Raw genomic sequence first — 13,701 nt, 5'->3', positions numbered from 1 at the left:
ATACTCAGTGTGCATTCAGAACAGCACTTCTGAATGCAAACATATGCACAATTGCTATTTACACAGTTCAGTGGATGTGTATTTTGATAAGTTTACAATATTAGCAGTAACTCCAGGCACCCTGTCTTAACAGTATTTAGGCTGAGCTGCTTAGATTAAATGTTCAGGAGATTTACTACCTATGTGGGGAGTTTCTGGTTCTTGGTGAGATATGCGAATTAGTATAGAGTTGGGATTATAAACTACTAAGTAAATGTACCACTGTTATGGATTATTCTTTATCCTTTCCAATTCTGATGGCTTTTACTGAATATATAGCCTATGGAAGACTTCTCTTCATCTTGTTTAAATTGCTAGTGAATCTGTTGTATTGGTTTAAAAACTCCCATATTGCCAGATTGTGTTACAGTAATTGGTATTTTTACTTCATCTCAGCAAATGTCCACACTTCCTTTCTGACCAGGCTGACTGGGCAAAGGGTGTGCCTTGTGTATTTTTGTTCACTGGGTCTAACTGCCTGCATGACTGCCCTGTAGTGTCCCTGCACACTTTCCTTCAGAGATGAGGAATGAGGAACCTAATCATCCAACTTCTGCCCTTCCTCCTCGCACTCAAAACAATGTTGAATAGTTGGCATTTTAGCTGGAGTTTAATACAGTTAGTTGTTTGCCACTTTGGTGCTTAATTTCTCTTAGATTAACTTGAACTAATTTACCTTTGTTGGTAATGTTTAGACTGTCTCTTACCCAGCAGAAGAATAATTTGGTATTACCTGAAGCAGTTGCTATTGGAGCTCTTAAATTATTTCATGATTGTTGAAACTTCTGCAACTTGCTAGAACCACCACGTTTTTGTAAAAATGCTTCTTTAAAGGATCTTGAGAAGTGTTGGTGGGGTACAAGAAGGGAGCAGCTGCTGCTGTGATCTTTTTGCTTCATCCTGACTCTTAAATACACCCTCTGCTTTGGAGACCTTCAGGTCCCTGTTTTCATTAGGTTGTGCCAAAGTGATGCCACATCAGTGAGTCAATTGATGGCAGTGCGCTTGTGGGAGAGGAGAGTCTTGCAGTGCCCTTGTGTTGGCTTAGATGGAGGAGGGGCAACAGAGGAGCTGTGTGCCACGGCGCTGAGGCCACTGTCAAGGCTGGACTTGGTGAGGGAGAGTGTCTGAGACCAGAGTTTTGCATGTGCAGCAGGGAGCTGCATAACAATTTTGATGAGAAAATGTATAAAGTGGCCAGCAGAATGTTTTTTGCATAACTGAAAATGCAATACATGGTGATATCTGTGGATAATGAATTCTCATTGAGATTCTAGAGCTCAGAGGTCCTTCAAAATGTATGGACTGCTGCTCTGGGTCAGAGAACAAGGCATCTGATGTGTTGGTGATGCAAAGAGAGAAGTGTGTGGGTGGAGGAGGTTTAAGGGAAATTCTCTAAAATACCCTATGCCTTAGACTTTGTGCTTCACTGCAGGTCCTGAAAATCAGAGTTCTTCTGATGGAGCATGTATGTCATACTTGTAAGCCAACTTTTATGCAAGGGAGATCTTTCACAGTGTTATCAAGAAAAGCAGTCCAATCAAAAATGCTTTCAAAACAATTTTGTGGCTTGCTGCAGTTGTTATCACTTCCTCTTCCTTCTACTTTTTCTTCTTCATCCTCTTGCCCAGTACTGTGAGAGTACTTGTGCTGCTGGCCATGAGTTAGTAACATGTCCTGGCTGAGAGCAAAGGATTTCTTTAGACCTGTCACCTTCTGTGAGGCTGGGACTTGGCCTGATGCTGGCCTGGGAGCAAGGAATCAAGCCACCATCCCCTATTGATTTCCTTGTCTGGCTCCAGGAAGATGGGTTTGTGTGCTATCACTAGGCTGCTTTTGGGGCTAGTTAAAAGATAGCTCTATGGACTAAATGGGTCTTTTTGCATTTCAGGAAGAAGAAATGCCAGAGGTAGAAATTGACATTGATGACCTTCTTGATGCAGCCAATGAAGAGGAGAGAGCTCTCAAATTACAGGTAATATTATTTTATAATGTTAAATCAGAAGGTGGCTGAAGTAATGCATCTGGATCAATATCTTGTGTTTGATTGAATCCACTATAAATGTCATGGAGAGATTCCTAGGTCCACTCTAGTATAGTCTACCAGACTGTTCAAAGTTAATAAAAATCCTTTTAGATAAATCCTTTTAGAAGGTAGGTGATAACACTAGTAAATAAAAGTTCAAAGAACCCAGTAATAGAAGGAAATATGCTAAGCCAAATTAGCCTCATTTTGAATTGTACAAGTATATAAAATAAAGAGCACAAAACATAGGAAAATGAAGAACAGCATATGGAAAAAGCTATATGACTGAGAGTCAGTTATGATGACCAGATAGTTTCTGTGATTCACTTCAGCAGTAGAAATATGTATACAGACCAGAAATCTTCCCTTGTGCTTAGACTACTGGCAATTATTTCTTTCTATACCAGAAAGAAATTGGAACCCATGAAAAAGTTCAAAGAAAGGGTAAGATGGTCAGGAACAGGAATTAGTTGGGAAATTCAAAAGCTATCTGCTGAAATTTAACAGTTTAAACCAGCTCTCTAAACTTCTGAATCTTGTGTGAGGTAGGAATTAATGAATGGAAGAATGAGGGGGAAAAGAAAAGAAATATCATTGCCTTAATATAAATCTCTCTCTAAATCAATATATAAAACCAATAGGAAATGTCTCCATTTATAATCTTTTCAGATGCACTAAGAAAAGGCAGAGTGTTCTAGAGTCATGGCTTGCCCTCAGCTTGCTCCTGGGAGGTGACTAATGTGGTGCTTCGATGCAGCACATCTCATTTTGGTGCCTGTTAGCAGCCTTTTCTCAGTGCCTGCTGGCCAGCCACAGAGAGTGGGGCATGGCCCCAGGCTGTTTGCTCAGCGTTCATAAATAGCTTTGCTGCTTCTGCCTGAGCTAGATAGAGCAGCCCCCTGCTAGGAATGCCCTGCTAGGAATTACTAACGTCTCTATTTCTGCCTTGCAAAGACACTCATGTCCTCACAGAAAGCTGCCTTTCACATGTCTGTTCCTGGGAGAAATGTTCTTGGATTCTCCTCCTCTTCTCAGTTTTCCTTGGAGACAGGGGTTTTGTAACTTCCTACAGGGAGAAAGAAGCCATTCTTTCTCTCCTGGTACAAATCATTCTGATCCACATAGGGAGCAAAGGTGACTTGTATAACTTTGGGGTTTCACTAACATCTTCATTCAGTGATTTCTGTTCTTATTTTCTTTTTCCCCTCCCTTCCCAGGTTTCATACCATGACTTGTTTATGTTCACTATTACTCTGTATGGATACTGACACTTTCATATTTTGCTTCTAGGAAACTCTTGTAGATTGCTACAAACCAACAGAGGTAAAAGACTTTTTTAAAATGCTACTAACCTGTGGAAACTGTAGTTATGTTCAAGATAAAGTAACTTTATTTTTATTCTTATAATAAAGTAATTAGATTAATATTAATGGCTAGCTGGAATACTTGGAGCTTTATATACTAAAAATGCTTATGCCTGTCACTTAGCTACAGTAGGAATGTAATTGTACCCTGTGGAGGAACTGCTGGTCATTCCCACTGAACTGTCAATATTGGTTGCTGTAATGTCCTTCTGGCTATACTGACTTTTAAAGCTGCTATATTACAATAAAACTAAATATAGTTATCATCAGATGGCAAAAATATTTGCATGTTGGACTGTGCTCTTGACTGTGAAATCATTTAATTTTATGTAGGACAACAGTAAAATTTATTCTGAGAACTTTTATGCAGATATGCAGCTCAGGTAATTGTTTGTGTGAATGGACTTGAATAAAATTGTGGGATAACCTGTACTAGCAGGATTTAGTTACTCAGCTTTCAATTTTTGTGTATCTCTTGATGTATCCAGTGCCATTATAGCCTGCTTTTCATACAGTAATGTGTGCTTACTAGGAAGAGTAAATAAATTTCCCTTTGACTCATTGTAAAAATCAAAAGTCTAGGTGATGGGTCACTTAGTTCCATTTATAGACTCAGTTCTTTCCCAGAAGTGGCTGCTGCACAGGGTTTAATAGAGGGGTTGCCTTACAGGATTCCTCTTGTCACAGACCTTTCAGCTGTGCATGACTAGAAGCCAGGTGTTTGGTTTTGAAATAAGGCTGGAAATAGGTTGGTTCTTCTGTAATATCTGCAGCTGTAGCCACATAAACTGGTGGGGCTCAAGGATAGTCTGACTATCAGGAAGAACTGCTGGTATGGTTGAATTGGCACTTCACAGTCCATGACATATTTTCTTCAAGCTTTTCCATTTTTATTGATTCCTGTGGTAGATTGGGAAGATTGTCCAGAATTGCTATTATAGTTGCTGGTACAAACATTTTGACAGTGGGGAATTGACCCAGAAAGACTCAGCTGATAACACCTGTAGAGTTTGTTGTGTGCTGTATCTCTGTTGCCTTACAGCAGGTAACACACATCTTCCATTATGGAGATGCGGTAATGCCAAGTCTTCAGCTGCCTCACTGTAGTAATGCCACACTACAAATGACCCTGACAGCCTTCTCCAGCCTTCTCTAAGCAAGTGCCATTGAACCTTGGTGCTTCTTCTTAAGATAGGTGTGAAGATGGATGCAGCATATGAAGCCTGGTGTAGTAAGAGAAAGCTGAAGTCATGACTAGCTGAGAAGAACAGGTTGCCAGGGGCTTACTAGTCAGTCATGTGCTGACCTCTTATCTCTGTGCTATCTGAAGGCAGAGGAAGAAGGCAGAGATCCTGTGATTACTCTTCTTCCTTCTTCCTGCCATATGAATGATTTTTTTTTAGCTGTGAAGTTTGACATAATGCAAGGACAAATTTCAGAGAGCTGATAAGGATACATGACAGATGGCAGTGAGTGTTCCACTGGAAACCTTGGTTCTAGAACTGCAGGGAAGCTTTGTGCCATACTGGTAAATTGAGTTGGTGTGGCAGTTCTCAGGAAACAACATCCTGGACACATCCTTGTCTGCCCTCAAGGCATCTGGATCAAGGTGAGATTTTAGTACTGAGCTGGTGACCTGCGTCTTCAATCCTTTGTGGATGGGATGGAGGTAGCTCCCTTATCTGTGAGAATTTTCATCTTCCTTGACAATCTATAGAGATAGCCAAGTTGAGACCACTCACTCTCTACAACTAGCTGAAAGGAGGTTGTAGACCGATGGTGTTGGCCTCTTCTCCCAGGAACTAGTGATAGGAGAAGAGGACACAGCCTCAAGCTATGGCAGGGGAGTTTAGGTTAGAAGTTAGGAAGAAATTCTTCACAAAAGGGTTGGTAGATATTGGAATGGCTGCCAAGAGATGGAGTCACCACCATGGACGTGTTCAAGAAAAGATACTTTGTGCCGTGGTTTAGTTGACAAGGTGGTGTTTGGTCGTAGTTTGGACTCATCTTAGAGGCCTTTTCCAACTTAATTGATTCCCTGATTCTGTGAGGTAGTTTCTAAAATGAGTAGCATCCCAGGACTATTTTACAACAGCAACTTTTCTTCATCTATGGCATGGTGAGCTCAGTAGTACTGCATAACTGCTAGCTTAGGCCACTTAAAAATGCTGATTTTTATCCTGCCATATGTGGACTAAAGAGCCTTTTAGTTGACTTAAACTTGCTATATAAGGATCCACATCTTGTCTAGAAAATCTGCAATCTTTTTATATTTGCAGACCATTCAAAACTATTGAGGTAGTTGGCTTGTGGAAGAATTTTTAGAAGATTTGTGGAGAATGGATATGAACTAATGGAATTTATCCTGACCGATGAAATACAATCTGTCAAGTGCACTAGGGGTTTTATCATCAAGAGTTATACAATTTGCAAAAGATAGTGATCCCTAACTGGGGGAAAAGTTATGTAATATGATGTCCCTGCTATTCAGAATATCAAAAGAAATAGTACAGGCAAAAAGGTTAATAACTCAAAGCTCTTACCCAGCTGTGGAAAAAGCCTTCTAAATCTGCAAGTGTATATATTAAATCAGTTTTGCTCAGTATCTTCCATTTAGACTAAAGGTTAAGGAAAGACTGAGGAATGTTTATATGTGTCCTGCATTGACTTTTCGTCAGGAAGCTGAGTTATCCAAGTCACTTAAAACATGGAAAGAGTTCCCAACTTCTTTAATAATTTGGCCAAAGATAGTATCTGACAGTAACTAATGAGGAACTGCTACAAAACTTTTCTTCTAATGGAAATACCACTAGACTGTTGAACGTGCTTTAAAATATTAAAAGCTTTTCTTAGGTAGCAGTTTTGGCTGTTTTAATTTGTATGGAAATATGCTTAATGTGGGACCTTTATTGAAAGAATTACTATGTACACAAAGGATTTAGTATCTGCTAAATCAGTGCCATAATCAAATTTTGGGTCTGAACTTTTGTAATTGGAGAGGAGCAGGTAGCAGCATCCTCTTCCTGCATCATCTGTGTGCCAGTCAGTTCTTCATACAGTTCCCACATGTCACTTGTGGAAAGTCCCACTCTGACCTTTGTTGTCTTGCTATCGCAGCGCTGTCTGATGTTCTCTGTCATCACCTGATGGTGGAGAATCTTAATGTTCACAGTGACTATAACAGATTTAAATATAATCTGCAATCTTGATGATCTTTAGATGATACTTCACAATAGATTCTTATTTAGGACAGGACGACCGTTGTGATTGTGAAATCCGTGAGGTTTTTTCAAGACACATATTTTGAAGAAGGCTGACTAAATCTGTATTGCTGTTATCTCTGCTACTGGTAACAGCAAGGCCACTTATTTAGACTGGGCATTGCAGAAAATTTGAAGTATTTATGGCTGATGTGAATTAGAGCTTCCAGTAGTGGGAAAGTCAAATTGATGACAGGAAAAATGACAAGGAAACTTTTAAACTGCTATGGGAGAGAAATCCAATGAGTGGGCAATTTTTTTTGCTCACTGGCTCCAAAAGATGCAGCTGAGCAACACAAGGTCTGCAGATAATGAGTGTTTGAAGAGAACTGAATAAATTAGATTTGCAGTTTATTTACTTCTTTCTTTTCTTATAGAAATATACAAAGCTTAAGATGAATGAGCTGGAGATCTCTCCCATTCAGGCAGGATTAAATCTATTTTGTTAGTACAATTCTTCACTTAGTGCAAAATGGGAGAAAAAGGAGATGAAATTGCATCATAAAAGGAAGTTGCATAGCTGGAAGCTTCTAGTAATAATTTTTAATATGGTTTGCAAACAAACTGTGTTGAATTGTTGTGCATATTTTCTGGAGAACTTTGGCAGAGATTTGATTACTGACTACTCAATTACTCCAGTGGTTGGACTATTTCAGCAGCTTCTAACACTTTTCAAAAAGGTAGAGATGCATTTGCTTAACTGTATGTTTCTCCAAGTTTAATTCCTAGTTGGAGCAAATGACAGGCTTGTGATTAAACTTTTAGAGTTGTCTAGGTACTGTGGTTTGAAAGATAAAAACTGTTTTGTGTATGTATTGACATATTGTACGTATTTAGTATAAAGGCATGAATAGAAAGCTCAGTGCTTCTGAAACAGAACCCCATAACCCCAAACCATAAGGTTTGAAGGACCTTATGTTTATTTTGCTCCTAATATGTTATCAATTATTTCCAGTTAATGTTACTGTTTGTTTTTTCTATTGCAAGGTAACAATATGTAGGATACCCACAAGAAGCAATAGTCACTGCAGATGTGTCCTAAAGCCTCAATGCAGTGTGCTGCCTTACATCTGGGCAAGCTAGGGCAGCTGATAGGTGGTAAATTATTAAGTCACAGCAAATGTATTTTATGTCCATATTACTTGAAATGAAATAGGAGAATTTGTAGAGAAAAAAGGTTAGAAAACATGCTTGTTTAAAAGCAATGCAGGCAGCTGCATTTCAAGTAAAACATGATTTCTTGTTCATCCATTTGACCACTGAATTCAGTGAACTAAAACTTTTTATGTGTCTACTGAGATCTGCCCTATATTGTACTACAGTGTTGGAGGGAATTAAGGTTGCATGTTTTCATTTCTGCAAGTAATCATGAACACAATTAATAAATACCCATAGCAATATCAGAAGGGAAGAGCAAGTGGTGATTTGACAAGAATAAGCTGTGCTTGTTTACGTGCTGCCGTATTGGAGAATCATTGGGCTGCAAGTCTTGACTGTAGCTAAGCTTTGTGGTATGTAGTTAGTGCCTCATACAGAGCTCACCAAAAAACTAAAGTGCTGCAAAAATGTTGTGCTCTGGACACTGATGGTGCTGTGGCCTCACTGGAGAGGGCATGTTGAGGGCATCATTCAGTGAGGCTACAGAGATGCTGTGCTGGTTCTTGCTATAGAAGGAATCTTCTGGCCCTGTTCTCCCAAAGCAGGGAGAACACTTCCCTTTTCTCTGTACAACTGGCTTTAGGGGGGGTTTGAGCCTGTGTGGAAGAGGTGTTTGGCAGTAAGATGGGTTATTATTTAGGTTCTTTCCCAACCAGCTATGGGATTGCTCTCCAGGCTGACTTTAGTTTTTGCATCCAACTAATAAAGCCATCTCCAAGAAATAGCCTTGGGCAAACAGTTAATCTTGGTTGTTGACCTGGCTACAGGGAAGTAAAGCTGTGAGGGAAAGCTGACTTAGGATTCATTTCATGCTTGAGGGAAGCAGGAGGACTAGAAACTCTAAATTTTAGTTTAAAAACTAGTCCTACTACCTGTGTATTGTTTGAGGAAGAGAAATCTGGAGAGGCAGAGTCTAATTAGTCTCCAGAATTAATTGGAAGATTTGAATAGGAAGCCTGGAATTCATTGTCTGTCAAATGACCTCATTAAAACAATGAGTCACACCACCAAAGCAGAGAGGTGAAGTGATTTCCTCCCCTTTCCTGAATTATCATTTCACCTTTGTTTTTTGCCTTGATTATTTTTTTGCCTAAGGCTGAATATAGATGAGTTCAAATGAACTATAGATTTTGTCTGCCTCTCATTAAAATTTGCCTTTAGAATTAGAAAGATGTCTTCTAGAAACAATGATTTAGTATTACAAATTTAAAAGAGACTCAATACTTGTAATAAGGATGCCTCCTTGCAGAAAATCTGAAAAAAACCACTAAGTCTGCATACATTTTTGCACTTTGTAAAAACTTTGTTTTTTATTTTATTTACCAAGGCACAAAGTGCTGGTGTGAGATTTTTCTTGCATTAGAAGTGTGTGTAGCCTGTGTATTCCTGGCTATAACCCTTCAAGGAATAATGAATAAGTTTTTGAATCCTTAGCTGAATTATTCTTGTTTTTTAACTCCATGAATTACATCAGTGTATATAGGTAGATAATTCAAGCTGTATTACGGAAGTGCTTTTAACATAGATTAGTACATGATCAGCTTTCAAATGTCTGATGCTGAATTTCAGCATATCTTGTTAGGGAGGATTTCAGTAAAATGCTCTGTGTAAAATGATTTTTGTGTACAAGGGTAGATATTGAGTCTTGATTCAAATGGCCACAAGGAGCAACACTGCAATTTTTGAGTGACAGCTTAAGAAAACAAAATTGGTATTGCTGACATCCACCTGTTTTGGTTAGTTATAAGGTGAAGGTTTACTGAAATGCTGTGAAGTCTCCTTTCCTGCCTCCATGAGGGAAAATGTGCATCTTTTCTAGAACGCTGATTTCCCTTCATGGGGAAGGAAAAGTAAAGCAAGAAAGGCGCAAGCACCAGAGCACAACTGTGTTGATGACAGCCAGCTCCATGTGAGTGTCAGATGCAAAGTGATACTTAAATCAGAAATGTGCTGAACCAGTGCTGTGGTTTGGGTGTCTATGGAAGTGCACAACAGCACAACTGCATTATGCAAAATGTCTGCCACATGCAAAATGCTCTTGTTGGATTTTACTCTTTGGTTACTGCAGACCCTTATTTCAAGGGGAAAAAAAGTTTCTGGGGGATAAAGCCTTTAAAATTTTGATTTGTACTTCTTCAAATGAATGCCTTCTCTGCCTTAAGAATACTTGCAGTTGCTTCAGATCTCTTTTAGGAGGTTGACCCTACACTTTGGTTTATTTTGGCAATATTAAGTTTCTGGATAGTGTTAAACTTGCCTGAAAACTTCAAGCGAATATCTTGTTTTTCAAAAGAAGGCGCTTTTGATAACTCTTCGAAGTTAAGGGGAGGAATGCCTCACTTTTGCTATAATGTCATATTAAAAAGCAACTGACCCTTGGCTACATTTGATATCTAAGAGAAATTTGCTTCAGACTCTACTGATTTTTGGGAGAATGGGCAGAGGAATGGCAGGTTGGGATGTCCCTAATGACTGCAGAGTACCATAGGTATTCCTGTCTGCAGATGTCCCTTCCCATAAGGCTTTTACTTCAGTGAAGCTGCTGGAGAGTTTCCAGGTGCAGTGTCTTCTTGCAGAATATTTGTGGCTTGAACAGACAATTTAAAAAGTTTTTCTAAGTGAAGAACTGCACTTCAGCCCATTCTTCTCCAAAGCTGTCTTAATCTGATGGGACTGTTTTTTAAATGGAAAAACTTGCTGAGAGGAATACAAATGACACTAATCCCAAGTAAAAATCAAAGATTGCTTTATTTCTTTAATGATTGTACTGCAGGGCTTTATGTAAGTTTGATAGTAAAAAATCCTGAAGTGTGTTTATATGCTTCAAGCAGCACCATGCCATATAGTTTTGCATTATGTAACAGATCCTTACAGTGATGATAGGATGACACAGAATTGATGCAAAGTTTGTTGAAAGCTGTGAATTTTTACAGTAAGCATGTCTTCCTCCTTCTGATTTTTCAGTGGAGAAACACTGGACTGTGACAAGTTTAAAGTTGATATTGTTCCAGTGGTGGCTTGTGCCTTTGTGAAGTAAGACAGCCTCAAGAGGATGGAGGGAGAGGATTTGGGGGTCTAAAGAAACTGTTTTTCTGATCATGTGATTAGGCTGTCTGTCCAGATGGGAGGCATGATATTGATATGCATAGATGTATTCCTGAAGTGGCCTTTGCTTAGTTCTGGGTGGAGACTTCAAGCACTCATCCAGGAAATCATGCTTTTAGTTTTTTCATGGAATCATAGAATAGTTTGGGTTGGAAGGGACCTTAAAGATCACCTAATTTGACTGCCAAGGGCGGGACACCATCCGCTAGGCTCAAAGCCCTGTCCAACCTGGCTTTTCACATCAACTTAACTGAATAATTACATTCATATTTACAGATAGCTGATTTCATAAGAACCTTTTTGAATGTTCATACACAGTACTGTGGATAAACATTGTTTTCCCAGTGTGACAGTAAGGAGATCTTTAGCTGTTAATCCACCTGCAAGAAATTGTATACCAAAAGAATTTCCAAGAATGATGCAAATTTATAAGCTTCTGTTCTCACATAGTTTAAAAAGAGGAAATCTGCTGAAACTGCCGAAAATATCACTGTGAATAAAGGCCTTTAGTTCGTTTGTTGTGTTCTGTTTTTTTTTTTTTTTTCTGGGGGGCATGGGGGGTTGGCATTTGTTTGTTTTCAAAGTAGTGTCATTCACTTAGTTCTGCAACCAGTTTAACCCATGATAAGCCAGTGGTGTTACCTCTGGCTCCTTGTTCCTGCCTTGCCTTGCACTGACACAAGTGTTAGTGGGGGCTGAGGGGTGGGCTGGGTCAGAGAGCTGAGCCAGCTTGGGAACTAGCAGGAGAAGAGGAGAAAAAGCCAAATCAGCTTTAGCTGATTTTCTTTAGCCAGATCAGCTTTCTTGTACAGCTCACTATGCAGCCAACCAAAATACTAGCTCCAGCATGGAGAGTGGCAAGAGAAACACCTCTTTTGGCAAGAGTGCTGGTTTCTGTGCAGGCTTAAGCTGTGCAAGTCTGCTTTGACTGCATTGTATCCAGCCATAGGTTCTGCTTCATTCAGTAGTTGGTATAAGGCCCTGTGCAGTAAATGCCTGAAAGATGGGTTATAACTGAGCCAGCATAATCACAAGGAAAAGCTCATTGTTCACACTTCTGCTGGATGGGAAGGATATGTATAAGGCTCCTGGTGATCAGGGCAGAGAAATTCCAGCTTAGCAATAAAAGCTTAAATAAAAATGTGTCATTTGTGTTTTTAAAAGAACTTGCTTATAACATTATGAGATCATTAAAATTGCTCTTTTTTTTTTTCCCTAGGAATTTATCAAAGAGCTGCTAACTCGGATAAGAGGAATGAGGAAACTCAGTCCCCCTCAAAAGAAGAGTATATAAATAACTCAAAGTAATAGCACTCCCTAAAAGACATGGCAAGGGAAATGGGACTTTGAATACAAGACCTTTATTAAAATAATTGTCTTTCTCCACAACTTTTTTGATTTTATTCAGTTTTGACTCAAGGAAATTTTTTTGTGTGTTTTGAGGGTTCTTTTTTAAGTGTCAATTATTTTTTATCAAAAATATCAACAATTTGGATGCTGCTCAACTTTCACCTGGAGGATTACTGAAGCAAGTGAAGAATCCAAGAGTTAGAGATGAGGGGCAGCAAGCTTATGTGGTGAACCAGAAGATCTTGTAAATTTACAGAGCTAGGAGACTTCTCCTTGCAACTAGTTGGATAACTTTCTTAAGTTGGTTGTACATTTAACTCATGGATGTCAAGTTTCTTGTGCTTGTCTGTACATAAATTTTAAAGTGGGTTGTGAATACTGTTTCACATGGATGGAAGGAGAAGTTTGTTATAGTAAATTATTTAAATGGTGGTTATTGCAAATTTGCTACTAAAAGGTACCAATTTAGATTGCTAAAATGAATGCTGCCATTTTTCTGAATACCCTTAAAGCAGCCCAGTGAAGAATCTCATCATATCTCCTTGTTTAGATCGCAGCATATGAAAATTGGGAATTTTAAGGGCTTAATTTGTAGACTTAAAAGTTATTTGATTGACTTTGATGCTTTGCCAGGATCACTTCCTCTCCACCTCATGGTGTCTTGGAGCTGTGCTGCCCTGTACTGAAAATGGGCCTGGAGTGATATCTAGAGAAATGTCCATGAGCATTTAAAAGCTGGTTCATGCTGGAGGAAAGGCAGTGATACCAAAATGAATTGCAAGTACTGTATTGCATTTAATGATGTGGTCTTAATCAAATGCAGATTCCTCTCCTATAAAGGTAGGCAAAGAGTAATACAGCCTTTGTTTATGGCTCTGCCCTGAGAAGTGGGAGACTTCTTAACTTGGGCTCTCTTACTTGTAAGAGCAAGAGCAGAGATCCCTGCTCCCTTCTGGAAAATGTCCTAACTAGAATGTTTGACAAGCTACCATTTACTGGTAGGTGACATTAGTCAGGCATTTTATATCAAGGGTGCTCTGAACATATTTTATTTTTCAAAAGAAGTACATGTTTGTGAATTTTATGTATACTGGCAAGCTTTTTTAATGTATTTAATTTTGTAATGTTTACTGATGATTTTATTTACCAGATATTTACTCAAATAAATGGAACAACTTGTGACTTGTTACATGTACACTTTACAAGACTGCTGTTGCTGAGTAGGTTTGTAAATGGAATTGCTTGTCAAAAAGAGAAGCCTCTAAGGTGGTAAGTACATGGGAACTCAGCTGTACTGACCCTAACTGGCTTTTAGTGTACCCAGTATCACTCAGCCCTTCCCCAGTATCACTCACACTCCTGTAACCTGGTGCACATTTGAAGATCTCCTCCAGATGAG

The 13,701-nt window shown here is 39.1% G+C and overlaps 1 protein-coding gene across 1 annotated transcript in view; it reads left to right on the top strand.

Annotated features, from left to right (window-relative positions):
* PPP1R14C (protein phosphatase 1 regulatory inhibitor subunit 14C) overlaps nucleotides 1-13,497 on the top strand; it is a 50,932-nt gene extending 37,435 nt beyond the window's left edge. Inside the window, exons 2-4 of the mRNA XM_058020491.1 lie at nucleotides 1,931-2,014; nucleotides 3,356-3,388; nucleotides 12,172-13,497. Coding sequence (XP_057876474.1) covers nucleotides 1,931-2,014; nucleotides 3,356-3,388; nucleotides 12,172-12,246 — 192 coding nt within the window. The 3' untranslated portion in view covers nucleotides 12,247-13,497. The remainder of the gene's footprint in view (nucleotides 1-1,930; nucleotides 2,015-3,355; nucleotides 3,389-12,171) is intronic.
* The last annotated feature ends 204 nt before the right edge of the window (nucleotides 13,498-13,701 follow it).

The sequence above is a fragment of the Melospiza georgiana genome, chromosome 3 (assembly GCF_028018845.1).
Source record: "Melospiza georgiana isolate bMelGeo1 chromosome 3, bMelGeo1.pri, whole genome shotgun sequence".
NCBI classification, from domain to species: Eukaryota; Metazoa; Chordata; class Aves; order Passeriformes; family Passerellidae; genus Melospiza; species Melospiza georgiana.
Note: the sequence above shows the minus strand (reverse complement) of the source record. Positions and strands in the feature narration are given on the sequence as shown.